The following is a 27,213-nucleotide window of genomic DNA, read 5'->3' on the forward strand; positions in this document are numbered from 1 at the left end:
TCTCGGCTGGTGAAACGCCCGGAAGCCTGATGGGCATAGTTCACTAAGGGGAACACCCCCCTCATGGCCTAACCAGGTCTCTGTAATGCAGGCCAGGTCCACTCTACCCTCTTGTATGAGGTCGTAAATGAGGAGAGCCTTATGCACCACGGACCCGGCGTTAAGCAACACTAGCCGGAGACCAGGGTTCTGTAAGCCTGAGCACCTGGGGGTGTGAGAAGGGCGATGAGGGTCAGAACGCACAATCGCTCTTAAACAGCGAACCCACGTCCCCCGAACATAATTTGGCCCTCGGCCCCCACCATATCTGCCTCCCCCACAAACAGTGGAGATGGTAAACCCCCCAATGGAATGGCTTAACGTCTCCCCCGGAATCCCAACCATTCCCAGCACTCCCGACCCGCGCCCATTAGTTAGCTCTGGGCTGTGCCCTGGCAGACTCCCTGCCAAGCCTGTCTGAGCCATCCGAATCAACACCCCCTGCCCCCCCCCTTAAAATTTGATTTAAAAACCCCTGTAAAAAAACCCTAAGAAATCTCTTCTTCGCATGCCATCCTTGGTTTCAATTAAGAACTTCTCCAAGGGTTCCCCAAATAGTTGCCCTCCCTTGAATGGGGCGGAAGCCAATTTCCATTTTGATTTCATGCCCGCCTGCCAGTGCCGGAGCCACAACAGGCGGCGTGAGGTCACATTGGATGCAAGGGGCCGGGAGGCAAATGTGGCAGTGTTGAGAGAGGCATCAGCCAAATATTCAACAGCCGCAATTATCTTATTAAGATCATGCCTCCACCTGGAGCCCTTAACTGCCTTAGCCGCAAGAGCAAAGCTCTAGAGAAGAACGATGCTGAAGAGGCCCTTATAGACCAAACAGCCGCTTGGTGAGTCTTGTGGCCTGCTTTTTCAGCCCTCTTATCTTCGGCCTTGAGCCCCTCGAGGAGGTTAGCAGGAAGGACTGAATTAGAGGTAAGTGAAATAATGGGTCTGTTTTCTCTTTGTTCGGTCCTTATGCATAATAAACTGTTTCCTACATTGGAGTGCTTGTCCTGTGTCCTTCCCTCTTCCTACATCAGGAGGGAGAAAAACCTTGCCAGTGACCCGGACTGAAGCTGAAACTCCCCCGCGGCGATCTGCACGCTGAGGAAAAAAGCGTGGTGCTGAGAAATGGCCAGGAAGAAAGCGCGCCAAAAACGTGTTCAAAATGACCGTTGCGCCTCCATCCGGCTAAAAGGGAGCTGCCTGGCGCACACTGGAGCCTCCACCGTGGTCTCCAGGTGCTATTTCGTCTTTTAACAGCTGGGGGGGAGAGGAAGCCTCCTGCTGCCCCCGCGCTCGCCAGCAGCCGCCAGACAAGCGCCCCTGCGATCCGCAGCTCCGTTGGCCAATGGAGTGCCAAAAAACGCCCGAATTCCTTCAGCCAACAATTTCAAACCTTATTTTTCAAAGAGTGATTCCTTTTTCTTTCCTAACTAGGATGTTGACAAAAATAACAAATTCTAACTAATTTGGGTGAGTTCAATCTATTCGTCCAAGGACTGAGGAACTCCCCAAAAATGCATCCGAACTGGGCTGGACTGAGTTTTTGAACTGGTCCTCAATGAGGAGAGGAGGCGTGGCTAAGAAAATCAACTCAGTCCTTGGGCGAATAGACTGAATTTAACCCACGCTTGGACTCTCCAAGCAGCGCACAGGAGAACGCATTGCTTTTGATATGTATTCCCCATTAGGCACCTGCTTACCCTCTTGTAATCCCTTCCTCTCCAATCCCTCTGATCTGCAAGAAAGGAGAAAAACAGGGACACAATGCGTAATGACAGTAATGGTGATCACCTGACTAGGAACACCATAAAATCATAAATGTGACCACTGATCATTAAGTTATTATTTGGCACTACTTCAGTCACTGAACAAGACAGTTGGTAAGCAAGGGCTACCTGTATGTTTACTTAAAATGCAACTGTTTCACATGTGGTTTTGATACCTGCAAAGGAATTTTTTTATCAATAAGATTTTCTGTCTTTCTTTCTGAGGCTGCCACTCCTTGGCAGCCTCAGAAAGGCATCTTCCTCTTACCTATAAGCCATGACGAATGCCACCAGCCTCCGATAGAGCTCCAGTGTGTGTACTTTTGGGTTGAAGAGATCTGGGTGGGTCTTCAGGAATGGCAAGATGATAGAGGAATACTCCATCTCAATATTGGCCAAGTCTTTTTCCACAGCTTCAAGGACTCCTGTCCCTTGCAGAAGCCGTGCCCGTTCTTCTGGAGCCCTGCACAAGAGAGCCAGCAGAAACAGCAGCTTTCTCACTGGAGATGAATGCCAAATTAGGAGTCAAATTCCTTGTGTGTCTAATCACAATTGGCCAAATAAAGTCATTCTATCCTAGTTTCTTTTGGGGGGGGGGCGATAGGATAGGATTATCCTACCCCACCCCCCAAAAAAGCAACTATGGGGGTTGGAAAACTTGCTAGTTCTTCACACATCCATTTCACACTTAAACACAGCTTTTGTATCTGCTGAGAGATTTCAGTTTAGCTTCTGATGGAAAGCAGCTTTCATAACAGAAGGAAGGATAGCAGAAGAGAGGAGTGAAAAGTCTTAGAAACACCTAGGAGGCCTCTGGGAAGCAGCAGCTACAATGGCTACCACAGACACAGTCAGCTTTAACGTCTGTTGAAGACAGACTGTTTACTATTACATTCACACCATCTACACGACACGGGAGACGGGTAAAGAAGCCAGTGTGGCAGCTCCTCTTACCAGAACATGGGGTGATCCAAATCAGTGAACTGGGGCCAGAGAGAGAAGTAAGGCCCCCAATGGGAATTGCTGACTGTGCATTCGTAGAGGAGAGAAACCAGGAGAGGAACCCAGCCTGAGGAGCTCTGAAGGGAGGCTTCTTCTAGGGAAGGCAGAGAAAAGGAAGGAGAGGATCATCCACGGGGGAAACAAATCCCCCCCCCTCCACCACCCACTGGACCACGGGCAAGGGAATCCCCCCCCCCCCCGGCAGAATACCTGCGTTGGCTTCTTAGCTTCCAGCCCACCTTCCCTCCCGGGGTGGAGGGGAGCGAGCAACCGCCACGGCAGAAGGCCGGCTCCCCTTCAGCGCCTGACCCACCGCATCTGCCGCTCCGATCCCGCCCTCAGCACAAGCAGCGCCGGTACCTTTCCGCAGGAGGGGAGCCAGGGCGCTGGTGTGCTGGGACAGGAGCGCCGTCCTGGGGATGCTGAAGAGCTCTTCGCCGGCGCCCAAGCTCTCCCTGGCCAGCAGCCCGTAGGCGGCCACGGTGCCCTCGCGGCTCACGCTGACCTGCAAGCGGGAGAGGGCAGCGGCCGAGAGAGGGGCTCCCTCGCCCACAAGGCACCGCCCGTAGAGCCCGCGGGGAGAGGAGCCCCGGAGGAGGCAGGCAGGACGCGGCCCATGAAGCCCCCCCACCCGCCTCAGGACTTCAAGGGGGCCCCCGCACCCGCCCGCCCGGCTTCTGCTCGCGTGTGGCGCATCCAGAGGTTCCTCGGACAAAGGACCCGAGAGGAGCGGCATGAAAAAGCCGCCTGCAGGCGCCACCTCGGACGCCGAGACCAGAGCGGAGCCCCGGGGGGAAGGCTGGAGGGCAGGCGGAGGGGGAGGGGGATCCTGGGGCAAAGGACGTGGGAAGTGCCCGAGAGCCGCGGCGCCCACTCCCACCAGAGGCCCCGGCGCAGGCCTACCTTGGGGCTCAGCTGCACGCCGGCCTCGGCGCACCAGCGCAGAAAGGAAGGCAGGGCGCGCGCGGCAGCAGTGGGGGATCCACGCCGGGGTCGTTTCGCCGCCTCCGCCATTGCCTTCGGCCGCTGGCTCGCGAGAGGCCGGAGGAACCCGGAAGAAGGGCAATGGACCGGATGAGGAGGACGGAAGAGGGGGGCAGAGGGGCGGAAAAGGAGGCCAGAGGAACCCGGAAGGAGGGCAATGGACCGGATGAGGAGGACGGAAGAGGGGGGCAGAGGGGCGGAAGAGGAGGCCGGAGGAACCTGGAAGGAGGGCAATGGACCGGATGAGGAGGACGGAAGAAGGGGGCAGAGGGGCGGAAGAGGAGGCCGGAGGAACCTGGAAGGAGGGCAATGGACCGGATGAGGAGGACGGAGGAACCCGGAAGAAGGGCAATGGACCGGATGAGGAGGACGGAAGAAGGGGGCAGAGGGGCGAAAGAGGAGGCCGGAGGAATCCGGAAGGAGGGCAATGGGCTGGATGAGGAGGATGGAAGAGGGGGGCAGAGGGGCGGAAGAGGAGGCCGGAGGAACCTGGAAGGAGGGCAATGGACCGGATGAGGAGGACGGAAGAGGGGAGCGAAAGAGGAGGCTGGAGGAACCCGGAAGGAGGGCAATGGACCGGATGAGGAGGACGGAAGATGGGGGCGGAAGAGGAGGCCGGAGGAATCCGGAAGGAGGGCAATGGACTGGATGAGGAGGAAAGAAGGGCAATAAGCCGGAAGGAAGCGGGGCTGGGTATTTGGGCCGGATACCCGAGGCAACCCACTGCCGAGCAAGGAACCCCGCTTCCCCCCCTGTCACCTGTGTCCTGGCAGCCCCTCCGCTCCCCCCCCGAAATGCCGCAAGGAAATGAGAGAGAGCCGCCTCTGAAATAAAGATGCGGTAGTTTAATGGGTTCCAAGTCTACAATGCGCTGCAAAACATGACAATTCGGTCGGTTTCCGCCCTGGAGCTGGAACGAGATAAAGATGCTCGCGGCGATCACGGTGACGCGATCACTGTTCTGGCAATGCAGGAGATTCAACGTGCCCCGGGAGAGACCCTCCCCCTTCGGACCACCCCCCCCCCGCCCCACAGGCCTTCCCCGGACAGCAGGCCTCGTCCACCAACAGGAAGGGGCGGCCCTCCCGTCCTGGGAAGCTGTTCCGAGGCTGCCAGTTCCAGGCCGGAGGCTGGGTGCCTTTCAACCCGAGGCCACAGCGGAGTGGAGAGTCGGGTGCCCGCGGCTCAAAGGGGCCGCCCAGCCAGACTCTCCGTGGGGACTCCCTGCTCCACGTAAAATGAACCAGGTGGTCCCTCCGGAGGGGGCCGAGTCCTCCTCTTTATCCCCTGCCCCGTGGGAAAGCAAGCGGGCCTTGACTAGGAATCGGCCTGTCTAGCAGCCGCTTTGAATGAGAAAGCTTCCGACTTCCCTGTCTGGGGCTCCTGCCATCTTCCCCCCGGCCTGTCTTTATTCCCTTAGACCCATTTCGTAGCCTCGTGAAGGGGGAGGTGAAAGAAGTGCAGGAAGGTTCCTGCCTGCGTAGCTGTGGTGCTCCGATGTCCACCTGCTCTCATCTAAGCGCCTTGGTGGAGGTGCCGATGCTGCTGATCTGCCCCAGTCAGCACTCCTCCCCACCGCTGGTGGGGGGTGGGCAGGAATGCTGCTAGGTGGATCAGCACCATACTGTCCCCCGAGCGGGAGCCCGGCTGTTGATGAGGATCAAGTGGCTTCAGAGAATTCTTGGAACAGACCTGAACTTCCCTGTGACCAGAGGCTCCTGCTGCTCCCACTGTGAGCCCCTCAAGCAAGGCCTCCATCAGAGGCTGCCTCTCTGTTATCCAGGCACTCCCTTTCCACACAAGCCCCTACGGCTTGCAAGCCTTGTGCCTTGTCCCAGTTCTTGCCCTTCATGACTGCACCCAGCAGCTAGAATCAACTGCAGTCCAAGCATCTGCCGGAGCTGCAGCTGGCTCAGCACTTGAGTTATAGATTACCTTCCAAATACAAGGCTAGCCTAGCCTTGAACTCTTGCCATTTTCCATCCCACCAATGGCCAGGAGCGGAGACTTGCTGGGGAAATGCTGGGCACATCAAGCAGAGAAGCTCCAACGGGGAAACACCCTCAGGCCAGTCAATCCCAAGCTGTGCCCTGCTTGCCTCCAGCCTCTGGGGGAGACAGGCCAGTTCTGTTGCTACAGGAACCAATGGGCTGCTTGTGAAGGACAGATTGGAGCAAGGGAACACGGCTACTCTAAAATGACATCTCTAACAAACAGGAAGGCAACCTTGGATAGGAAGTTGGTGCTTCCTGCTTCAACTTTGTAATGGCATTGGAAGAGATGGGCAGACAAGGGGAAGCCACAAGAAGCGGCATAAACAGCAGCTGACGAGTGAGGCAATGGTGGATGGCCACAGCTCTCCGAACAAAGATGGTGGCCAAGGGAAGGCATTGGGGACTCTCAGCAGGACACCTCCATGGTGTGGTTGATCTGGCCCATAGCTTCACTGCTTTCAGAGTGGGTGCAGGCTCTGGGACGGCTGCCATCCACCGAACTGGCACTTGAGAGGGAGGCTGTGCGCGAGCGGGCCAAGCGCGTCATGCTGGCTGAGGGCACTGCAGAGAGGCAGAACAAGGATCAATGGGGGGAGGGGAGAGGGGCTGGGCAGAGATTAACTCAGGCACCTGAGGAGAGCCCTGACTTGTTTGGAGCATGCTGGGATCGTTCGGTATGGCAGAATAGAACAGCTCGCCACAGCCAGCTCACCCTGGCCACAGAGCAACTCAGGATGGGACACCATGGGAGAATGCCAGAGGCGAGGGGAGTCTCCACTTCCTCCTCACCTATTTTTTTCCTCAGTCCGAGATACAGAAAAAGAGGAGGTTCCCCTCAGCTCCAGCATTCTCACATTAGATTGATGTAACTAATAAAAGGAATTGTCCCACATCGAGTCAGGCAAAGTGGTCAGATTGAGTTGGCCAGGGCGAGCTAGAGGTGTCAAGTTTTGTCCTAGGCCCTCAATATGGATCCCTCACTACAAAATGTGTGAGATACAACTAAAGCATATATTAGAGGACTGTCAATGACATATGTGGGGAAAAGAAACAACAAGAAAAGACAAGTTCAGAAAAAAATAGAAGAGTAAAAAAAACTAGAGATGGAATTACAAAACAGATACACAAAATAAGAAAATAAATCAAATGGATCTAAAAAAACACAAATTGAACTTAATAGAAAAAGAGGATTTGGCATTTAAAATTAAGACCTCCAAACATTTTTTTAAAAAAATGCAAATAAACCAGGAAGATGGCTGGCATACAAATTGAAAAAAGAGAAATAGTATAAGTTAATTTATCAATTAACTGATAAAGGGGACTGTTTCAAAATGAGGGGGAAATAATAATAATTCAGGATTATTATGAGAAGCTCTGGAGAAAAAACAAAGAAATATCTAGAAAGGGCTGAATTACCCAAAATACCAGAAAAATTTAAAAAGGCATTAGAGGAAAGGATAACAAAGATGGAATTGATAGAGGCAATTAAAAGACAAAAGAATGGTAAAATGCCGGGCCCAAATGGATTACCAGTAGAGTTATATAAAACGTTACAAGCAACAATTGTGTTGGTTATACAGCATTGTGTATAACCAACACAATGCTGGAAGTATTTAATGAACTATTACTTGAGGCGAAGATACCCAACTCATGAATGGAGGCATCTATCACTCTCATACCAAAAGAAGATACAGACCTGCAACAGATAAAAAATGATAGACTGGCTTCCCTGTTAAATGCGGACTATAAGATACTTGCTTCAATAATGGCTGAAAGATTAAAGACTTTTAAATGAATTTATACACACAGATCAAAATAGCTTTCCATCTAAGAGACAGATTAGAGATAACATGAGAATAATTTTCAACACCCTGAAAGCTCACCCAGAAAAACAAATGGCGTTGATCTTTCTAGATGCACAGGTGTTTGACAACGTGAACTGGCAATTTATGATAATACAATTAGAGACTATGGATTTGGGGGAGAGATTTATAAATATGATTAAGATAATTTATCACAAGCAATCGGCAAAGGTGATGGTAAATGGAGATATGACAGAGAAAGTTAATATTATGAAAGGCACAACATAGAGATGTCCCTTATCCCCATTGCTATTCGTATTGATATTGGTATTAAATAGAAACATAAGACTGGATAATGAGATAAAAGGTATGAAAATTAAAAAAGGATATAAATTACAGGCATTCGCAGATGATTTAGTCAGTATTTTAGAAGATCCGCAAGAAACAGGACCAAACTATTAGAACAAATAGAAAAATATGGTGAAGTGGCAGGGTGGAAAATTAATAAAGACAAAATGAAAATATTAGTGAAAAATATTACAGAGAAGCAGAAAAGGAAGTTAACGGAAAAGTTAGCTATTCAGATTGCTAAAAAAGTAAGATACTTAGGAATTCAATTAACAGCAAGATGTGTAGCAATAAAGGAAATTAATTACTATAAATTGATAAGACAAATTGAGATAGATTTGGAGAATTGGAAGAATCTGCAATTATCATTAATAGGAAGAATAGCAACAATTAAGATGAAAATTTTACCAATATTGCTGTTTTTATTCCAAACAATCCCAATAAAGTTGGAGAAAAAATATTTTGAAAATCTCAATAAAATAATAGTGAAATATATATGGCAAGGGGAAAAAAGCGATAATTGATTTTAAAATGTTACAAGATGCAAGAATCAGAGGAGGGTTTGTGTTACCGAATTGGGAATTATCAAGGAGCAGTGTTATCATGGATGAAAGAATGGATTGTACTGAGAAATACAAGGTTATTAACATTGGAGGGACATGACTTACAGTTGGGTTGGCATGCCTTTCAATGGTATGGGAAAAACAAGATGCATGGTTATTTTCAAAGACATTATTTAAGTAACACTTTATTATTAGTATGGGAGAAAGTGAGAGAAAAATACTATTTGAAGATTTAAATCTTGGCTTTCATCCAAATATTCTTAATATGGGAAACAATGTTAGATATAAAAATATTTTGACAGAAAAGGGGAAACTTAAAAGAAACAAGAATTAGAAGAACAAGGGATTGACATAGTTTGGTACTCACAATTGCAGAATACAATCTAGATATGAAAAAGTTGCTAAATTATATGGTTTTCACATGGAGATGACAGAATTGGATGAGATACTTACAGGAGCAGAAGAGTGAATGATTAAAAAATTATATAGTTATTTACTGCGTTTTAAACTAGAAGAACAGGTCAAATGATAGCTTGGGCAAACAAATTGAGATTCAATAAGAGTTAGATAAATGGCAGCAACTATGGGAATGAAATTATAAATTAACAGTGGCAACTGCATATAAAGAGAATTTGTATAAAATGTTTTGTAGATGGCACGTCACCTGAAAGATTGGCAAAAATGTTTAAAGACAAATCAACAAGTGTTGGAAATGCCACTAAACGCCAGGGTCATATTATCACATGTGGTGGACATGTATAGAAGTGAAAAAATACTGGGCAAGAATTTGAATGTGGTTGAAGAAGATGATGTAGCAACATATTGACTTAAAACCTAAATTGTTCTTGTTCTTATTACCAGGGAAATATAGTAAAGAAAAGGTATATTTGATTATTCATGTAAAAACTGCGGCTAGAATTGTATTTGCACAAAATTGGAAAGCTGAAGAAATCCCTAAAGATGAATATGTGATTAAGAAAATATTAGATTGTGCAGAAATGAGTAGATTAACACTAGCAATTAAAGGAAAAGAAGAATCTGATTAATATAATATTAATTTTTATTTTATTTTATTGAGTTATTTTATCATTGGTTAGAAAATGAATATGGATAAAAAGTATAAAATTAAATAATTGTGGAAGACTAGTGTTATAACAGGAGATATGTTAAATTATAATGTTAAAATAAGAATAGATATATATATATATATAAATTTGGTGGTAAGCTATAACTATTATGGCACAAAAAATATGTACTCTGATGACACACTGATTAATGAATGATGAAATGTTTGTTTTAAAAGGAAAAAAAAAACTGCTGCTTGTCAGATTGGGAATGGGGTCCCTCAGATGCCTCCCCTTTTGATCTGGCCATTTTTGTGGGAGTCGTTAGGGGACCCCCAAAGCATAACCGAGGGGAGTTCCTTTGCTTTCAGCAGCTCCATGACTTCCCCTTCACAGTAGGACGCACTCCACAAAGGAGTGTGGAGCAGGCAATGTGTGGCAGAGGAGGGGCTTGGGGCATACACACAGAAGAGAGCAGACCCTGCAGGACTGTCTGTACCTGATCCTCCACTCAGTCGCCGGTCCTTCAGGTACGCCACTGAAAAAAAGGTGGAAGGTTGAACAAGAGGCAAAAGGTAAGACAACTCTGGGAAAGGGGTGAGAGGACAGGCACCCTCAAGGGGTGGTGAGCCCTGGCCAAACTGGGTCACTAGAAAGAGGCAGGCAGGAGCTCGGGATGAACTGAGGAAACACCAAAGCACAGCTGCCCGCTTTAAGCACTCTGGGCATTCTGCATCTGGAGTGGGCTTCCTCTCTTATTTTCCAACAGTCAGCAGACATTTGCAAGGGGCCTGGCAGACGGCGCCTCCCACCAAAGAAGCCAGAGGGGCAGCCCTTGGGAAAAGGAGTTGTGGGAGTTGCTGGGAAACTGTGGGGCTCCCGAGACTCCCTCAAGGAAGCTGTGTAGGAAGCCAAGCCCAGCCGGGGGGGGGGGGGGAGCATCCACACTTCCTTTAAGCTTTCCAGCATGGGTAGAGGTGGGAAGGCCACTTGTCTCTTGTTACCCCACCCTCCTCAGTTTACTTCAGTGCGGCTGCTGTGAGCACCTGTGGTCCTTGCTTAGCTGATGCAGCAGCCCTGAGCAAGGTCACCCACTTTGGGGGTCTGCTTGAAAAAGGAGCAGCCTTGGCCCCATTTCCTGTCCATGCAAAGCAAAGACCCTCCAAGTTGGACCAACAAGAGAAAGGGAGCCCAGCTGCAATTCAGGCAAATGGTGAGTGGCACTTAGGGCCATAGCTCTGATTCAGCAAGACCTGGCCCGCCTTGGGGCTAGTGATGAGCCCCTCTCTGGCCAGGCCAGTGGCTTCCTTTCCCACAGTCTGATCCAAAGCCCAGGTGGCCTTACCGTAGCCCATTCCTTGCAAGAAGTACTTGAACGCCTCAGTCAGTTTCCCAGGCTGGTAAGAAAACAAAGGAGAGACAAAATATGAATATTCGTGTGTGTGTGTGTGTGTGTGTGTGTATACACACACACACACACACTAAAATTGTGGGTTGCTCCATCACTGGAGGCTTTTAAGAAAAGACTGGACAGCCACTTGTCTCTCTTGCTTGGGCAAGGGGTTGGACTAGAAGACCTCAAAGGTCCCTTCCAACTCTTTTATTCTGTTAAATAAACATTTGGGACATTTCATATTCAAATCCAGTTTGTGAATTTAATTCTAATTCACCAAAGATACAAATTCTCCATCAAAACCAGGGGGGGGGGGGGGAGAAACGTTCAAAGTCGAAAGAGCCTTTTCTGAACTCAGAGGTTGAGAGGAGGGCCTCTGACCCAGAAGCCCTAGGCCACTTCCCAAAGCTCTTGCCCACCAGGAAGCTGGCCTGGGGAGAGTTGGTTCTGGCCCAGCTCCAGGCTCCTCTGCAGGCAGGATACTGAAAGTGGGAGAGCTCACCTGAGTCACTTGGGGAAGCCCTCCGGAATCAGCCATCTAGGAGGAAAGCAGAGGTTGCATTTGGGCAGGCTCCTCTTGCCCTCCAGTTCATCCCCACAGCCCACCCAGCCCTGGCGCTGAGGGAGGCTACGCAGATGGGCAGCGCTTGAATGTGGATGCTTGTGCTGATGGCAAGATGCTTCGGACATGATGATTTTCTTCCCCCTTGTATCAAAATTATGGGGGGGGGGGGGACAACAATGTCTGTAAAGTTGGAATTGGTCTCTAAGCCCCAACCGGGGGGTGGGGGGAGCCAAAGGCTACAGAGGTCCTGCAAGAAAAGGCCTCTGTCCATTCATTCCTTGGATGGGACCTCCTGGATGGGACTAGAACGCCAACCCTGAGCTGTAGTCCAGCAACATCCCCCCCCCCCTTACAGATTTATTTAAATGAAGCAGGAGTGTATAGCCGCCTTCCTTTCCTTCCTTTCTAGGTATTGACAACAGCTGGAAAAGTTCTGCCCAGGCAATATGGACACAATTCTGGAGCAAAGAACTCCACTTATGTGAATGCATAAGGTAAGTGGGGAACAGTCAGGAACAGTCAGTGGAAAGATGGCCTGTTGCTTTGCATCTGTGCTTACGGTGCTTTACATCTGTGCCACAGCGCTAGCAAAATCCACTCTTTGCCACAGGCGCCAATGGGCACTTTCCTTTAAAAAGAGATCCCACAGGCTGACTGTGCAGCCGAGCGGAGGAACGCTGCTACCAGGAGCGCTCCTGGAGAACATCCAGGGACCCCTGGTAAGGGCTGGCGCGTGCTGGTCTGCCAACTCACCTTCAGGAAAGTGGTGGTGGTTGGGTCCAGCTTGGAGTTGCATTCAACCTGCAAAGAACAAAGCTCCCACTAATACCAGGAGTGAAAGGCCATGTGGCCTACGCTCTTTCCCCTGGCAGGAAGGCACCCAAACAAGAGCAGGGCCCCCTTCCATTAAATCCCATGAAACCCTACACTCAGGGCTAAACATGCATCATCTTGTTCTGCACCTGGAGAAAATAATTTTTAAGCAAAAAGAAGCAACTGGTGAATTCTCACAACCTAGATACGGCAGCCATCTTTATGTAAAAATTCAATACCTCTTCTGCTTTATCCCCAGAGTAGACTGATGAAACTTCCACCTCTATCTACCCCTAAAAGGTTGGATTGTCTTGGCCTCCTTGGGAACCACCACGGAAGGGCGAGTTTGAGGCAGCTGCCAGTCACTTGCCAAGTGTGGGAAGACTGGCTACTCCAGGCCTTCTGCAGCCTTTCTCAGAGGGATTCAGATACAGTCAGTCAAGAAACAGGCCAGGCCATCATTTCTTGGCAGTGCACTTCAACTGCAGCGATCCCAGTGGCCACTTCATCTGGAGGTCACCAGAGTCCCCTATTCCAAAACTATTCCAAAACTTTGGAATAGTTTTGGGGGCCAAAAATATTCCAAAGAAGTCAAACGCAACACAGCATCACACATGCACTCTGGGCACTCTGGCAGGATTTGCTACCAGTTGCCCTCCTGGCAGCTGCAGCTGAGAACTGGCTTTCCTCTCTGGGCCTTGCAAAGATTTGAGCGAGCTTGCAGCCACGAGCGGACAGGCCTTCAGCCAAGCTGGCTCAACAGCTCTACTCACCACACCATCTTCTGCAGGGGCGTTGTCGCCTACCACCAGCATCACCGGGCAGCTGTATACCCAAGGGGAGAAACGCAGTCAGCAGAACAGCCTCCCTCTTGGCCACCACCATCCCGCTTGTCCTGCTGGGACTTACCGGAGCGTCTTGGCATTGGGCGCACTGCCAGGGCGGTTCATCTCCAGATCTCTGCGGCTAAGAGAAAGAGGGATTTCAGGAGCCATTTGAGGAGGTGCAGAGGACATTTCAAGGAGGGTCTTTGACCAGCTTTTGCCAAGCTGGGGGGTGGGGGCTGCCCACTGGGAGCTTCCAAGGCCCAGTCTAATCATGAGCCCAAATCTTATTTATTTATTTATTTATTTATTTCTTAGATTTTTAGACCGCCCCTCTCCCAAAAAGGGACTCGGGGCGGTGTACAGTCAATACAAATAAAACCAGTCATAATAATAAAATACATTTAAGATACATTTGGAGGGGGAGATAGGCTGTACTAAGAAATAAATATGTTCTAATCCTAAAAACATCACTATTAAAACCCCAAACCCAATTAAAATGAATAAATCCCCGGGAGGTAAAACTAAGAAAGTGCCAGGCCAGCTGATTGAAATAGGTGAGTCTTTAACTTTTGCCGGAAGGAACGGAGGTCGGTGGTAGTTCGGATGTCCGGGGGGAGGTCATTCCAGAGGGTTGGGCCCATCACAGAGAAGGATCTACTCCTAGGTGTCGCCCGCTGGCATTGCCTAGCAGACGGCACCAGGAGGAGCCCCTCCCTGTGTGAGCGGATAGGTCGCAGGGACGTGTGTGGTAGGATGCGATCCTGCAGATAACTAGGTCCTATGCCATGGAGCGCTTTAAAGATGGTAATCAATACCTTGAAACGCACCCGAAAGGCCACAGGTAGCCAGTGCAGCTCGCGCAGGAGAAGTGTTACGTGGGAGTAACGAGTACTTCCCATAATAACCCGCGCGGCTGCGTTCTGAACTAGCTGCAGTCTCCGGATGCGTCCCAAGGGAAGCCCCATGTAGAGGGCATTGCAGTAGTCCAGGCGAGACCTCACCAGCGCATGAGTGACCGTGCGCAGGGCACTCCGGTCCAGTAGGGGGCACAATTGGCGCACCAGGCGGACCTGGTGGAACGCCCCCCTTGCCACGGCTGCCAAATCTCCCCAAGAGGAACCTCCTTTCAGTGCAGACCCAGCCTTACTTCTTAATGGAGCTGCTTTTTTACCCAGGTTTATGGGGTTCCAGACTGGGGGAGAATGCTTTTTAAACTTTGGTTCTAGATCCAGGCTGTGTTTCCATTTGGTACTTGCACCTTCTAATGTGGTACTGCTACTGCCTGTCCTCCTTGGTGATGGTTTTTCAGTTATTTCATTGGCTTATTCTGGTTTAACTGTTCACCATGAGACTTTGGCTACAGAATGATTCAGAAGCCCAAGCAACCTAATGCTCCAAGAAACACAGTGAAGCAGATTTTTTTTTTTAGAAATATGCAGGTTTAGAAGCAGTGAGAGCAGCTGTCCAAGAGAGGCAGGCTGTAGCAGAAACTTTTTGAAATGTAAGAGAGGTCACTGTACAGCAGTGGCAGAAGCAATACAAGCACAGAAAACCCCCCTCAGGTTCCAAGATTATCTTGCACCCCTCTGCCCGCCAAGGGTTCTCACTGCCAAGCCAGATGTGTCACAAACCACCTATGGGTAGTTTTTGAAATGGGGGGAAACACAAACTTTCCAGATGGCAGGAACCTGGTCTGGATGCTGCTTCCCTGGTGTGAAAGCTTAACTTGTTGAGGGGCACAGCAGCCAAATTTGCTAGTTCTGGCTTCTACACACAGGACGAAGGCACGAAGAAAGCAATTCCTGTGACGTAGAAATTAGAGCCCCTTTTCTCCCACTGCCATGCAGAACAGGCTCTGTTGCAGTCCAAAGGGGCTCTGGGTCCATGGGCACTTTGGGGGAGGTGCCACTTTACCTGTTGTACATACTCCAGAAGAGCTGCAGGTTGAACTGGTTCACCGTGCTGGCAATTTGCTGGCGATAGCTCTGCACCAGCTCCATGTTATTGGCCAACTCCTCCTGTGGGCATGGAGATGGCACAGGCAAAGGCAGGCCTGGCAAGCAGCCCCCAGAGCCAGGCCTCCTTGTGAAAGTGGCATTCAAACCATCCCCAGGCCTAGCCCACACTTGGGGGCCAAGCCTCTCCACCCTTCTGCTGAGTCAGACCTCACTAACGCACCAGCCGATTCATGGCTGATTGTGAGAGATGGAGAACTTGCCTGGGGTGGGGGGCTGGGGACACAGCAAGGGATTTTTGCACTGCCAGTAACAGACAAGCTAGGCACAGAGGCTTTTGGCTAGAACCTCTATCTGCCCACTAGAAGTTCAGAGGTCTACCTGCATTGAAGGGGACACCCCCTTCTACTCAGCGTGAAATGCGACCCAATTATTCAGATGAGACATGACCATGGATTCCACAATGCCAGCCACCCCCTGGCCCAATTTCCAGGGTTAGAACAAGGCCTTTCAGTGGCATGGGATGTCAGGGAAAACTGTTGGCGGAATGACTTGGTGTCCCCATCCCCACCTTTGTAGGTGTGAATGACCCCTTAAAGCAGTTTCTACCATCATCCTATGGTGGCTGCCAGTCTTACAAGCAGCCACCCCTAAAAGGGGAAGAGAAGAGATTCCCTGCCATGCAAGGATCTGAGAGGCCTGTAAATCTCCCCATCTGCCATTGCTTTGTCTTACCTGGCTGAACAGATGAGACAGCACCATGTCAGATAATGTGCTGGTCAGGCCAGAGAGCTGAAAGAAGGAGACGGATATCAAGGGACACAGCAAAGCCACCCAGGTGCTGAGGTCGTCTGGCCCTGAGCAGCTTCACACAAAGGCTCAAGGGCAGGGCAGGGCAGGGCCCCCTTCTTTGCCAAGACCCAGACTTTGATATTCAGAGTTTGGCTGCCCAAAAAGCCCTACTATTCTACCATCTCTTACTATATTCAACAGCAGTAGAATCCTTCATGTTTTGGGGTTCTATAATCTCCCAGAATGTGAAATGGACACCTAACATTAGAACTATTATTTTAAAAGCACAACAAAGAATGTTCTCCTGCATTAACTTAGGAAGTTCAGACTGCCCAAAGAGCTGCTGATACAGTTCTACAGAGGAATTATTGAATTAGTACTTCTATAGCTGTCTGGTTTGATTCAGCAACTAAACAGGACCGCTACAAACTCCAAAAGATAATTAGGCCTGCAGAAAAAAACAGTTGCAGTCAGACTGCCTTCCATTGATGACCTGTGTATTGCGCAAGTCAGAAAGAGGGCTGAGAAAATAACTACAGACACCACACATCCTAGACATTAGCAGTTTCCACTCCTTCCCTCGTGCCATCACTCTGCTGAACACCTAATTCTCACAGTACTGTCTTAAGTCTAAATTTATTTACCCATGTCGCATTATTATTATTATCCTTCCCATCTTCTCTACTACCCCTTCTTATTGGTATCATTACTATTACTCTTTTGCTTTGCGTGTATGCTAAGAGCTTCTGTGCCAGAGACGCATTCCATCACACTTGGCCAAAAACTTTATTCAATTCTAAATTCTACTCCTAACTCCTACTCCTTTCTCTATTCTCTATTCTCTTCTCAGCCTGATCTCTGCCAGATGTGCCAGATTGCAACTTCTCCAGGTCCTCTGCACCCTCAGGAGATCTCTGCTCTTCAGCCCCTTTTTCTCAGCCTGGAGAAATCATGCCCAACCCGCCCTAGAAGACCTACCTTGCTGGCAGCCCAGTCAATCCAGCCTTTGCCATTTGGGTCGACATTGATCAGAACGAGGCCTTCCACCAGATCTGGGAAGATCAGCTGCAGCAAAACAGATACAGAGTTTATTCTGGCTAACAGATTTGCAAGCATTCAAAGTCAAGGGAACATGGAATAAAAACCTGCAGGTTGCATCCACACAGCATACGTAAGCAGATCTAGAGGCTACATTTGGATAGTGTGCAAAACTAGGCTTGTGCAAAGCATTTGAAATAGAGGTTGTGAAAAGCAAAGTCTTTCGTCTGCAAGCTTTGGAAACGTTTTCTAGCTGTCTCTGTATCAATTTGAAAAGTTTTGTGTCTCACACACACAAAAAGAAAAGTGTTGCAAAGTCCTAGTCCTTATTCAAAGTTAGAATATTAAAGAAGGTTTGCTTGTTATTTGAGAAGACTCCCAAAAGAGCCTCCTGGCCTTATGAATTTTGAAAAATGTGGTCCCAGAAACCCCCACAGAACTTCCTGACACCATCACAACAGCAAGGGCTTCAGTTCAGCAGAAGCCCCCATCCCTGAGATGAACCAGACCTGGGGAAGGATGATGCAATGGAAAAAGGAAGGACTTGGGGGGGGGGGCTGCTTGGGGTTTGCAGGGGTTCGGGAGAACCTCTAGCTAAGATTATGTGCAGTTCGGAGAACCCCCAAATCCCACCCCTGGCTGGCCCCGCCCACCCCTCCCCTCCCAGCAGTCCCCACACGGCCTGTTTTGGATGCAGGTAAGTGCAGGTAAGCGCTTGGGAGGGTGAAAAATGGGCCTACTGGAAGTTTGGGAAGAGCGGAAACAGGCCCATTTCAGGCCTCGGGAGCCTGGGGAGGCTGTTTTTGCTCTCCCAGAGGCTTGGGCCATGCCCTCCCCTGCCATGGTGCAGGAGGGCAACTAGGCCATGCCCACCACTGCCACGCCCACCCAGCAACCGGGCAGAGAACCCCTTGCTAAACTTTTTGAAGCCCACCCCTGGGGACAGGACAGGATCAGGCCAAAGAAATGAAGTACCGAAGTGGCCGCCCTCTTGCAGGATGTGGAGTGGCTGCAAGGGCGAGACTCTGTGCCAGCTCTGCTTGCCACAAGCCAGCTTAATTCAGGCTCTACGTGTGGGTGAAACTGGACACCTCTCTGTGGGTGAGGAAGGGCAGGGAGGCTGAGAAATTACTACAAGGGTTTCAGGCATCAAGCCTGGAGGATGGAATGGAGCTAGGGAGATTTACGCATTTGGCCACAGCTAGGTTTATCCTGCTTGAAGTCACCTTTTGTGAAAGGAAGATGTGTTAAAAACTGAGGGGTCATAGGAAAGCTTGAGCCCCTGTTTCTTTTTCAGAGCAAGGCCCTAAGAAGGTCTGATTTCACACTTTTCTCTTTAAACCCATACCGGATTTGTCAAAATGGAACAGAATGTCCTGAAGGCCAGGAATATTTTCCTGGTCACTGCAGATCTCCTAGGCAGAACCTCATCCATTCTGGGCTCATGGAGGGGAATATCCACACTGCATTGGAATATTCCTGGGGTCACAGAGATTGGAAACGGGCACACTTAGCTTGGAGTTTATTGATGCACGTTTATCAGCTTGCATACCATTTCTGTCACAAAACGACTCTAGGAAGCTTACAAATTTTTGGAGTATAAGACCAGTGGTGGGTTGCAGGCGGTACTCCCCGGTACGCACGGACCGGAGCCAGCCCGGAGCACCGGATACCGTTCCGATACTGTGCTCCGGAGGCCCACCCGCTCACCCGAGCTCCTTACCAGTGTTTAAAGGCTTCTGCGCTGGCGCATGGCGCGTACAGCACCTGCGCGATGCTCCGCAGAGCAGCTGGAGTGTTGCGGAGGCACTAAGATGCATGAGCACATCCATGAGGACGCCGCCGGCACCGTTCCAATTGTATCGGTCGGAACGGGATTTGAAACCCACCATTGTATATGACGCACCTTTTTCCCTCAAAAAAGAGGCTGAAAATCTGGGTATGTCTTATACACTGAATGCAACATTTTTGGCCTCATGAAACCCTGCCCCCTTCACCAAAATGGCCATGCATAACTTTTAGGAGGCTTTCAGAGAGCTCCTGGGGGCTGGGGAGGGCAGAAATGAGCAAAAAAACCGGCTGTTTTTTGCTCGTTTTTGCCCTCCCTCCCCCGGAGCACTCTACAAGCCTACTAAAGGCTATTCATGCCCCCCTTTTTTTAAAAAAAGGCCCATTTTTGTGAAAAACAGGCCATTTTGGGGAGGTTTGCAAGTGCAAAAACTTTTTTTTATTTGCCTCTTCAAAACCTTGGTGCGTGTTATACTCCAGTGCATCCTATACTCCAAAAAATACGGTAAGCTCAAGGAAAAAATATAAACTACAAAAAGGACAGAATCATCAGTAAAATACTTGGTGCACCGTGAGAAAGAAACAATAAGCAAAGACATCCCAATACAGCATCATCAGGGAAGTGGCCCGTGGGAATAGCTGAACATCTGCTGGGCCAGTGGTGGCAGCCACCAGCTGGGCTGGACCCAGTTTGCAACAACTGCAATTGGCTGGCCATGGAAGTGTGCAATCTACAACCTGCTGATAATCTCAGCCCAACCTCTTTCTTTATGGATGCAGATACATGGTGGGCAGAGCTGAGAAGGTCTTGGCAACTTTCAAGAACTCCTTGTCTGACACCATTTTCAAGGGTCGCTCATGCAAGGCAAAGCCTGTACTTCTGGCTTTCTATTTATTATTATTAATCCAATTTATAGGCCGCACCCTCTCCACAAAGGTGAATAGATCCAGGTGAATAGATCCAGGCCCTGATAAAAGCAGAAAAGCTTTCAGCTAAATAAACTCCCACCAGATGGGGTGACATGAATTCTACTCTAGAAGATGCCAAAAGAGAGGATTGTTTCTCAGCATGTATATAGGCCCCTCCCTCTCTCTATCCCTCCAGGGTCCCGCCTTTTACACCTGGACCAGGTAGAACACTTACGGCAAATTTGGCAAGAACATAGGCACCTGCTCCGACTCCAATTCCAATCACATACTTGAACCTATGAAAAGGGAAACATCAGAAACTTTTTGGCATCACTTCCTTGCTTCACTCCCTGCCAGCTCCCAAGGCTCAGTTTATGGCCAACTAGAATTGGGGTCATCCAGATTGGCTTACAGTATAAATGGTTCCAAATGATCGCATACTAATGGTTGTTAAGCAAGGACTACCTGGATTACTTTTTAAGAAGCTCTAAAACATGGTGCCTCCATAACAATTTTGTTAGCCTAAGCAGGAAAAAAGCCACTTTTGAGATCATCCAGTGAAGTTATGCTGGGACAGGGTTTGATGTGAGCTCTTATCAGCCTAAAACCTTCAACCACCAGGCTGCCAACTGAAACTTTATTGAATACCAGTTGGTTGCCCTTCAACTGTTTCAACACTTAGCTCAAAAGAGCCAAATTCTGCATTTTGGAAAGAAGTCATTGTCAGCCACCTCTAAAGCAGGAAACCCTAATTATCTTTAAATAGCAAATTGCAGCCAAGTGCAAAGTGCCAGTTTCATCAGATGCTCAAAGGCACCAGGGCATGGTGAGTTCTGCTCCTGCCTCGGGCACAAAATCAGCTGGGTGACCTTGGGCCAATCACTTTCTCTTAGCCCTGGGCAATGGCAATCCACTTCCAAGCATGTGCCAAGAAAACTGCAGGAATAGCCCTGGCCATGTAATCGCTAGGAAGTAAGACTGGCAAGACTCTCCTTCCTGTACCATACCATAAAGGCCATTATACCAGGGCAACATGAGCCCCCAAACCCCATGCTCACCCAAAATGTTGGACCACACTGGGTAACATGGCAGCTAACTGGTCCATGGACGGGTACTGATACCTATGAAAACAAAGCAAGTGAGAAGTTCAGAAAGATATTTTCTCTCTCTCTCTCCCTTCCTCCCTTTCTCCCCTGTTTATTTATATTTCATAACAGAATACAACATTAATACATAAAAATGAACAAAGTGTATAAAATGTGCATCAAAAAGATAAAACATCAAAGCAATGATAAAAGATTACCTTATGCAAAAATGGCCCTACCACTACTTAAGGTCTACCGCCCTCCCTCCCACCCACCCCCCCTCTCTCTCACACACACACACAGCTTCCCCCCCCCCCCGTGTGACTAAGAAGACCCATCCAAAGGAGCACTTATAGCCTTCATTTGAGTCCTCTCTGACAGCCACATGACAGGGTCTCTGGGGCAGATCCAAGCCTAGCAAGGGACCATCAGGGACACAGCTGGCCATCTAAGGGGACACAGAGATCTTCCTGGAAGCTGCTTACCCCTGGGGAAACTGGGAGGCCCCAGACTGCTGCCCAGGTGCATCCACATGGCACACCATGAAATGCTTTGTGATCTCTTGCATTTCCTCAGAGTTGAAGAGAGTGTTGAAACAGAGCTTGTCTGCAAGAAATAAGAAGAAAATTAGAGCTAGAGAACCAAAAGCAAATGATGAGGCACCTTTGACAATGAACTCAAGCTTTGACGTCTCTTACTATTCCAGGCAGGGCAGATGAGCTCCCCCACCCCCCGCCACTTTATCCCAGAGGCAACCAAGGCCTCATTCCCCATCCTGAGTTCAGAATTCTCGGTCCAAATATGTCCAAACACTAAAGCTTTTCAGGACTGTTGAAACAGCTGCTGCTTTCCACACGGAATATGGAAGATTCTCAGTCATCCCAGTTATCGTTATCCCAAAGGTGCTTTTTTAAAAGGCAACTGGACTTTCTTTGTTTTGCTTTATCAAAGAAGCTTCTTCAGTCAGAGGTCATAAGCTAAAGGTCTTCAAGCAAAATAAAAAGTCCAGCTGCCTTTTGAAAAAAGCATCCTTGGGTTCCATGTGGAATAAAAGTGGAACAAAGATAATGGTTATTTATTAATGTCTTTACAACACTTTGCAATTCAGCTATCATCTCTTCCAACATGACTCAGATTCAGCCCATTCCAGTGTTTCCTGCACAGAGGCCGGGCAACAATTGGCAACCTCCTCGGGGCAAATGGAGAGTATCTGGCAAGCTAGCCAATGGGCCCTATTCAATGGAGGTTCCACCTCAGCTGAGGAACAGAACGAGCACTCAGCCTGAAGGAGCTTTGACTGGCTGTCCTCTCTCCCGTTGCCTGTCCTTGCCTGCACAGGACTCCCATGTGGAAAGGGGCTGATCTAAGCCTGGGCAGTCAAAGAGGAGAGCTGGACTCTAAGAAAGAAGGGTAAAGAAACACCACTGGCTGCCTTTGGACCTTCAGCTTCAGCTCATCTTCCGACCTCTTCCTGTCCACACAGCTTCCTTCTTCCTAGGCCATGGGGATGGGGGCCCTGGCTAGTTTGCAGGCTGCCTTAGTTAGTTTTCAGGGGATTTGGGTGTTTGCAAGCCTTTTTAGTCAACTTGTGGAAACGCAGCCAATGTTTTAACTATCTCCTGAACTAAGATTAGAAAAAAGAACTCACTTTCATCACCTTCAGCATTTATCTCCTCCTCTGTAGAACAGGCCCAGGCTAAGGCCAAGAAGGAAAGGTGTTTTGTTTTTTTTGCTATATTCACACAGCCAAAGTACTTAATACATTTTCTGGATTCACATTATGCCGTGAATCAAAATTAACCAAAACTATTGGGTCTGCACACTAGGTTATGCCATCAGAACTAAACCTTTTCAATGGCATTGAAAAACTTGGAACATCAGCAAAATGGCCACCTTGTCATTGACTACCTTGATCAGCTGTCCTTCTGGTAGCCAAGCACAAACAGCCAGTTTGCAAGTCAGGCACATCAGGTTTAGGAAAAATGGGGGTCTAGCCTGCCCTCCCCAACTAGAATTAAAAGTGACCCACTTACGATTGAGCCCCACATCATGGTAAGTCAAGAGGGCTGGGCGGTTCCCTCTGGCGGATCCCCGAAGGACGACGTGCAGCAGTCCATAGGGTGTCTCGATGTCATGCTCCTGGGTGGGGGGCAGATGGCGACATGATGTTGGCCGGGCTGAAGGGTGCCAGGCTGCTTCTGCTACACTCTTTTCTAGGCCGGGTACTCCAAGGAGGAGCCATGGCAGCCCCAACCCACTGTGACGGCTGCATTCTTCCCTCCGGCCGCCAAAGATTGCCTCTGCCCAGGAGCTTCACTTACACAACCCAGGCTCTTTGCACACTGTCATCTCCTCTGCAGGGTTTTCCACAATGTCAGGCTCAAGGAGCCACAAAGGACACCAGGAGTTCCTTCAGATGAACTTCTTACTGCTTGCACAGAAGTCTTGCCTGCATAAACTATTAGATCTACCTGTAAACCTTTGCCCTTTGTCTGCATGCCAAAGACACTGAGCTTCTCTGCCTCTTGGCTCCCCAGAAATGCCCCTCCTTCCTGCTACTCTGACCTACATTCCCCCAGTCAGAGTCCCTCAGGCATTGCCCCAGCAAATAGCCAGGCATTTATATCCCCCCCCCCGCCTTGGATGAGGAATTATGGCTCTGCAGAACCTGCTTCTCCTTCACTGCATTGACACAACTCCCCTGGTTACGGAGTACACATAGGACGAACCATCATAACATACATTGAACCATGAACAAACTAGATATGCAAGGTGTTTGCCACTTGTTCAGCCACATGAAAAGACAAAGTTGTCTTCTGCAAATGCAGCAACTATATTCCTACATATTATAAACACAAATATAACTTCACTGTCTGCAGTTCCAGCCAGAGCAAGCCACCCAGAGATTGTGAAGGATGTTAAAGATTCCCAGGGCTCAGTTTGCCTGCTGGGCTATGGACCATTGCCCTTGATTCCTGGTTCTCCTTTCCTGCAGAGAGACTCTGAGCCCTCTTCCAGCCCTCTTCCCCTGCTTCATCCAGCCAACCAGCACTCAGCACTGAAGTACAGCTGTGGAGGGGTCTCCTCTCCCACATGGAGCCGCCAAGAAGCCCAAAGCCGGCTTGCAGAAAAAGCAGCAGCTGACCCGCAGCATGGGTGGCGGGTGGGGGCAGAGAAGGGGGCAGCTGTGAAATCAAGAGCACAAAGCGCTAGAGGGCTGGCAGTTGGCAGCACCCAAGGGTCGGCTGCCGGCTGGGACCTGTGGCTGGTGGGTATTCGGACTCTGCCTGCAGCTGCCAAACAGCAAAGCACAAGTTCAAAATCTTCACTTTTGCCTTTGCAGCAAAACGTTTAGTAGCATCTCTCAGTCTTCGGGCTCCGAATGGTCCAGCCCGAAGGGCTCCCAGGCCCCGCGGATGACGCGCCGTTTTCTGCCTGTGAGAACTTCAAGGACGCCGACAAGGTCTCGCCCAGCTCCACAGCGAAGCCCCCACCTGCAGCCGCTGCCGACGTGCATCGCCCCGGCAGGCCAGCCTCGTCTCCACCGCGGGCGGATGGCGAGGTCCCCCGGGAAGCCCCCCCCCGCCCAAACCATCCCGCCGGCCATCGGCAAAGCTCCGCTTGTCCAGAGGACCCTGAAGCCCCTCCGGCAGGGCGGCCGCCCACTCCCTCCCGCGGCAACCGGGGAACCCGCTGCGGAGGAAGCCCCGCTCGGAGCGGCCACGGCGGGCGGCGGGCAGCTGCTCCTCCGAGGGTTGGCCGAGAACTGAGGCGGAAAGGTCGCTACCCGGCGCAGCCCAGCGCCCTACCCGGGGGGGGGGGGGTTGCCGGTGGCCGAGGCAGGGCTTGCCGCCTTCCCCGCCTCAACCCCCGGCGACTTCTCCGGACCGGCAGCTGCGGGTCACCTACCCCGTCCCAGGACTCCGGCATCTCGGGGACTGCGAGGACGGAGCGGCGCCGCGTCCCTCTCCGCTTCTCTGCACCGGCGCCGCGCAGCTCTGCAGTGGGCTGGCCTCGGCGGCTGCATTTGACGGGGAGCCGCGCCCCTCCCTCCTTCCCTCCGCCCCCTCGTCCCCCGCCCGCCGAGCGCCCGCTTCTCCGAGACTGCCCGCGGGGAAGGCGGCCGACCCGCCACGCTCGGGGAAGGGGCGCACTAAGCTGCGGCAACCCCTGGCAGGGCAGCGCCCAAGAAGAACAAAGGGTCGCTCCGCGGCCCCAAAGGAGGGAAAGGGCGAGGGAAAGAGGCAGCGCCCCTCCCGTCCCCATCTCCACCCAATGCTCCGACATCAGGCCTTCTGGCTGGGCGCGGCTGGCCCTGGAGGAGCTGCCCTCCCCATGACTGGCGAAGGGCCTCCAGGGAGAGCCCTCCTTGTCCATTGCTCCTGGGAGAGGTGCTAAGGCTGGCTCCCTCTTCTGAGGTCACTCTCGCATGGCTCCCAGGAAGAAGTCTGCCAAAATCCTCCATCTGTCCCTATTTGCTGGGCTTCGTTTCTTACTGCAGCTGAAGAGCAAGCAATGCCGTTCCTGCTCCGGACCTTACTCTATTTAAGTTTTTTTAAAGATACTTAAGTCAGCAGTTATTATTTCAAAATCCATTAATGTGTAACATGCTGTTCAGGATTTTTCCCAAGAAAGCTGCAATCAAATCAATAATATTTGCTTTATAAAATCCCTAATTCACAGAAGTTTGTTCACTGCCTAAATGTCAATGACAGAAGACTATCTGTCCCTGATTAACCTCCATGCTTGGAAGAATACTGCATCCCTCCAAGGGACCAACTCCTGCTCAAGTTTCAGTCTGTCAGGTCAAATCAGTTACAGCCGCCCCAAAATATAATCCAACAAAATCACATTGTGCTTGGTTGAACAGACAAGAAGATCCAACTCCATTTCTCTGTTGGTAACTTTGGACGTTCCTGTCTCTGTCTCTGTCCCTCCCTCCCTCCCTTTCCACCTCTCTTCTCTCTCCCTCCCTCCCTCCCTCCCTCCCTCCCTCCCTCCCTCTCTCTCTTTTAGATAGCTGTCTATCTGATAAGAAAGTGATTCTGGGAAGCATATGATAGACATGTAGAGTCTAAAGATAATTCTTAAAAATCTACATTATTTGTACAATCACTATTGGGTATATTTGTGTGACTCAAATATGGTTACTAAATTAACCCTAAGTTCTGAGTATCACAGCACACTGAAATTAACTGGTAGGGCAATTTATACAAGTCTTAAGCTAAACTCCAGTGTAAACTCTGGCTTGTGTGTCCTGTGAAAGGAGCCATTTGTAAAATTTAGGCATTTGGTTTTCTGATGGGACCCATTCACCCATCCTATCCTTCGAGTTTACCTCCCTAAGTCCTATTGCTTCACTTTGGCTTTTATCAACCATATATATATATATGGTTGATAAAAGCCAAAGTGAAGCAATAGGACTTAGTACAGTGGTTGTGAAAATGATCTGGGTGCCTTGGTGGACTAGAACTCATATCTGAGCCAAAAAAATGAATATATCCCAGCATCTCCCCAAAAATATCAAATCAGCATTCCACTTTATTCGGAGTTCATTCAGACCATATTTTGGATACTGCATCCAATTCTAGGCACCAGAATCAAAAGAGTCCAAGAAGCAACCAAAATGACAAAAGGCCTGGAAGGAAAGGACTAAAAGGAACAATTGGATGTGTTTGCTATGTTTAGTGTCAAGAAAAGGGGACTGGGAGGCAGTACGGCTGTAGTACAGCTGTCTTTCAACATCTGAAGGGGCCTTAGGCCAATCATTCCAGAGCAGAAGGCAAGAAAGCTTAAGTGACAAGGCAGCAGATTCTGTTTAGACCACTCCACAAAGGAATAGGCAGGAGGAACCAAATTCTTCTGTGTGGAGGGGCTGGAAAAGGGGCTAGTTAGCTGTCCACCAGGGGTGGCATGGCAGCTGATCTCCAGGAACCTCCTATTGTCTATTGATTTTCTGACTTCAAATTATGGGGCAGCCTGTCTATGTCATAAGAATATGAATTATTTGTGACATTTCTAACCTGGACAAGGAGCTCATTTTGTGCTTACAATCTGCTTGTGAGTTGAACAAGGTAAGAGCCAGAGACAAGCCCAAGGCCCCCCTCTGCCCCCCTTTCAAGACTGAAGGTCACCTCCTTCTCTGTGCTGATTCTCGTGTGCCCCTCTGGCCACAGCCCCATTGGGAGGTCAGATTTTGTCAGCTCAATACAGAGCCTTGCCAAATGAGGCCGATGTTCAATAATTGCCAGAGGAAAAACAAAAATGTAACCATTCTAAGCAATTTGCAGGCGACTTCTAGGACTCCAGGGTTACATCTTCAGCTTGTCACCATTGTGAGAAGCTGATAGTCTAATTTTAAAATGAAAAAACCCCAGCAAATGTGGCAGATTCTGTTTGAAGAAGCCAATCTCTCTCTCACACACACACGCGGGAAGGCGACAAACCAAGGCTCCGCGTTCCGCTGTCCTTGGTGCTGAAGCCACTGAC

At 49.7% G+C, this 27,213-nt stretch overlaps 2 protein-coding genes and 1 long non-coding RNA gene across 10 annotated transcripts in view; 1 reads left to right on the forward strand and 2 right to left on the reverse strand.

Annotated features, from left to right (window-relative positions):
• SETD6 (SET domain containing 6, protein lysine methyltransferase) overlaps window positions 1-4,927 on the reverse strand; it is a 46,735-nt gene extending 41,808 nt beyond the window's left edge. For 2 of the 4 annotated variants that reach the window (XM_081963193.1, XM_081963192.1), the window contains exons 1-4: window positions 3,708-3,836; window positions 3,165-3,309; window positions 2,757-2,898; window positions 2,071-2,265 (exon numbers count right to left, since the gene is read on the reverse strand). In XM_081963193.1, coding sequence (XP_081819319.1) covers window positions 2,071-2,265; window positions 2,757-2,898; window positions 3,165-3,309; window positions 3,708-3,818 — 593 coding nt within the window. In that variant the 5' untranslated portion in view covers window positions 3,819-3,836. Of the gene's footprint in view, window positions 1-2,070; window positions 2,266-2,756; window positions 2,899-3,164 lie in introns of all 4 variants that reach the window. The other 2 variants (XM_081963191.1, XM_081963190.1) reach the window with 1 other exon arrangement.
• The window catches only part of NDRG4 (NDRG family member 4), a 36,319-nt gene continuing 13,918 nt past the window's right edge, over window positions 4,813-27,213 (reverse strand). For 2 of the 4 annotated variants that reach the window (XM_081963195.1, XM_081963194.1), the window contains exons 4-17: window positions 22,758-22,863; window positions 21,210-21,330; window positions 20,698-20,760; window positions 19,875-19,935; window positions 16,883-16,969; window positions 15,848-15,904; window positions 15,072-15,175; window positions 13,240-13,296; window positions 13,104-13,155; window positions 12,271-12,318; window positions 11,455-11,490; window positions 10,905-10,956; window positions 10,059-10,097; window positions 4,813-6,343 (exon numbers count right to left, since the gene is read on the reverse strand). In XM_081963195.1, the coding sequence (XP_081819321.1) occupies window positions 6,189-6,343; window positions 10,059-10,097; window positions 10,905-10,956; window positions 11,455-11,490; window positions 12,271-12,318; window positions 13,104-13,155; window positions 13,240-13,296; window positions 15,072-15,175; window positions 15,848-15,904; window positions 16,883-16,969; window positions 19,875-19,935; window positions 20,698-20,760; window positions 21,210-21,330; window positions 22,758-22,863 (1,038 nt within the window). In that variant the 3' untranslated portion in view covers window positions 4,813-6,188. Of the gene's footprint in view, window positions 6,344-10,058; window positions 10,098-10,904; window positions 10,957-11,454; window positions 11,491-12,270; window positions 12,319-13,103; window positions 13,156-13,239; window positions 13,297-15,071; window positions 15,176-15,847; window positions 15,905-16,882; window positions 16,970-19,874; window positions 19,936-20,697; window positions 20,761-21,209; window positions 21,331-22,757; window positions 22,864-24,633; window positions 24,743-27,213 lie in introns of those variants that run through there. The other 2 variants (XM_081963197.1, XM_081963196.1) reach the window with 2 other exon arrangements.
• LOC309397302 lies at window positions 10,107-16,891 on the forward strand. Of its 2 annotated transcripts, none has more exons than XR_014176231.1 (3): window positions 10,107-10,772; window positions 11,927-12,011; window positions 16,755-16,891. It is a non-coding gene; the product is annotated as an uncharacterized lncRNA (long non-coding RNA). The 2 variants fall into 2 exon arrangements; XR_014176232.1 differs by lacking the exon at window positions 16,755-16,891 and adding an exon at window positions 12,590-13,083.

Source organism: Natrix helvetica (genome assembly GCF_964273705.1).
Source record: "Natrix helvetica genome assembly, chromosome: 10".
In the NCBI taxonomy this organism is placed as follows: Eukaryota; Metazoa; Chordata; class Lepidosauria; order Squamata; family Natricidae; genus Natrix; species Natrix helvetica.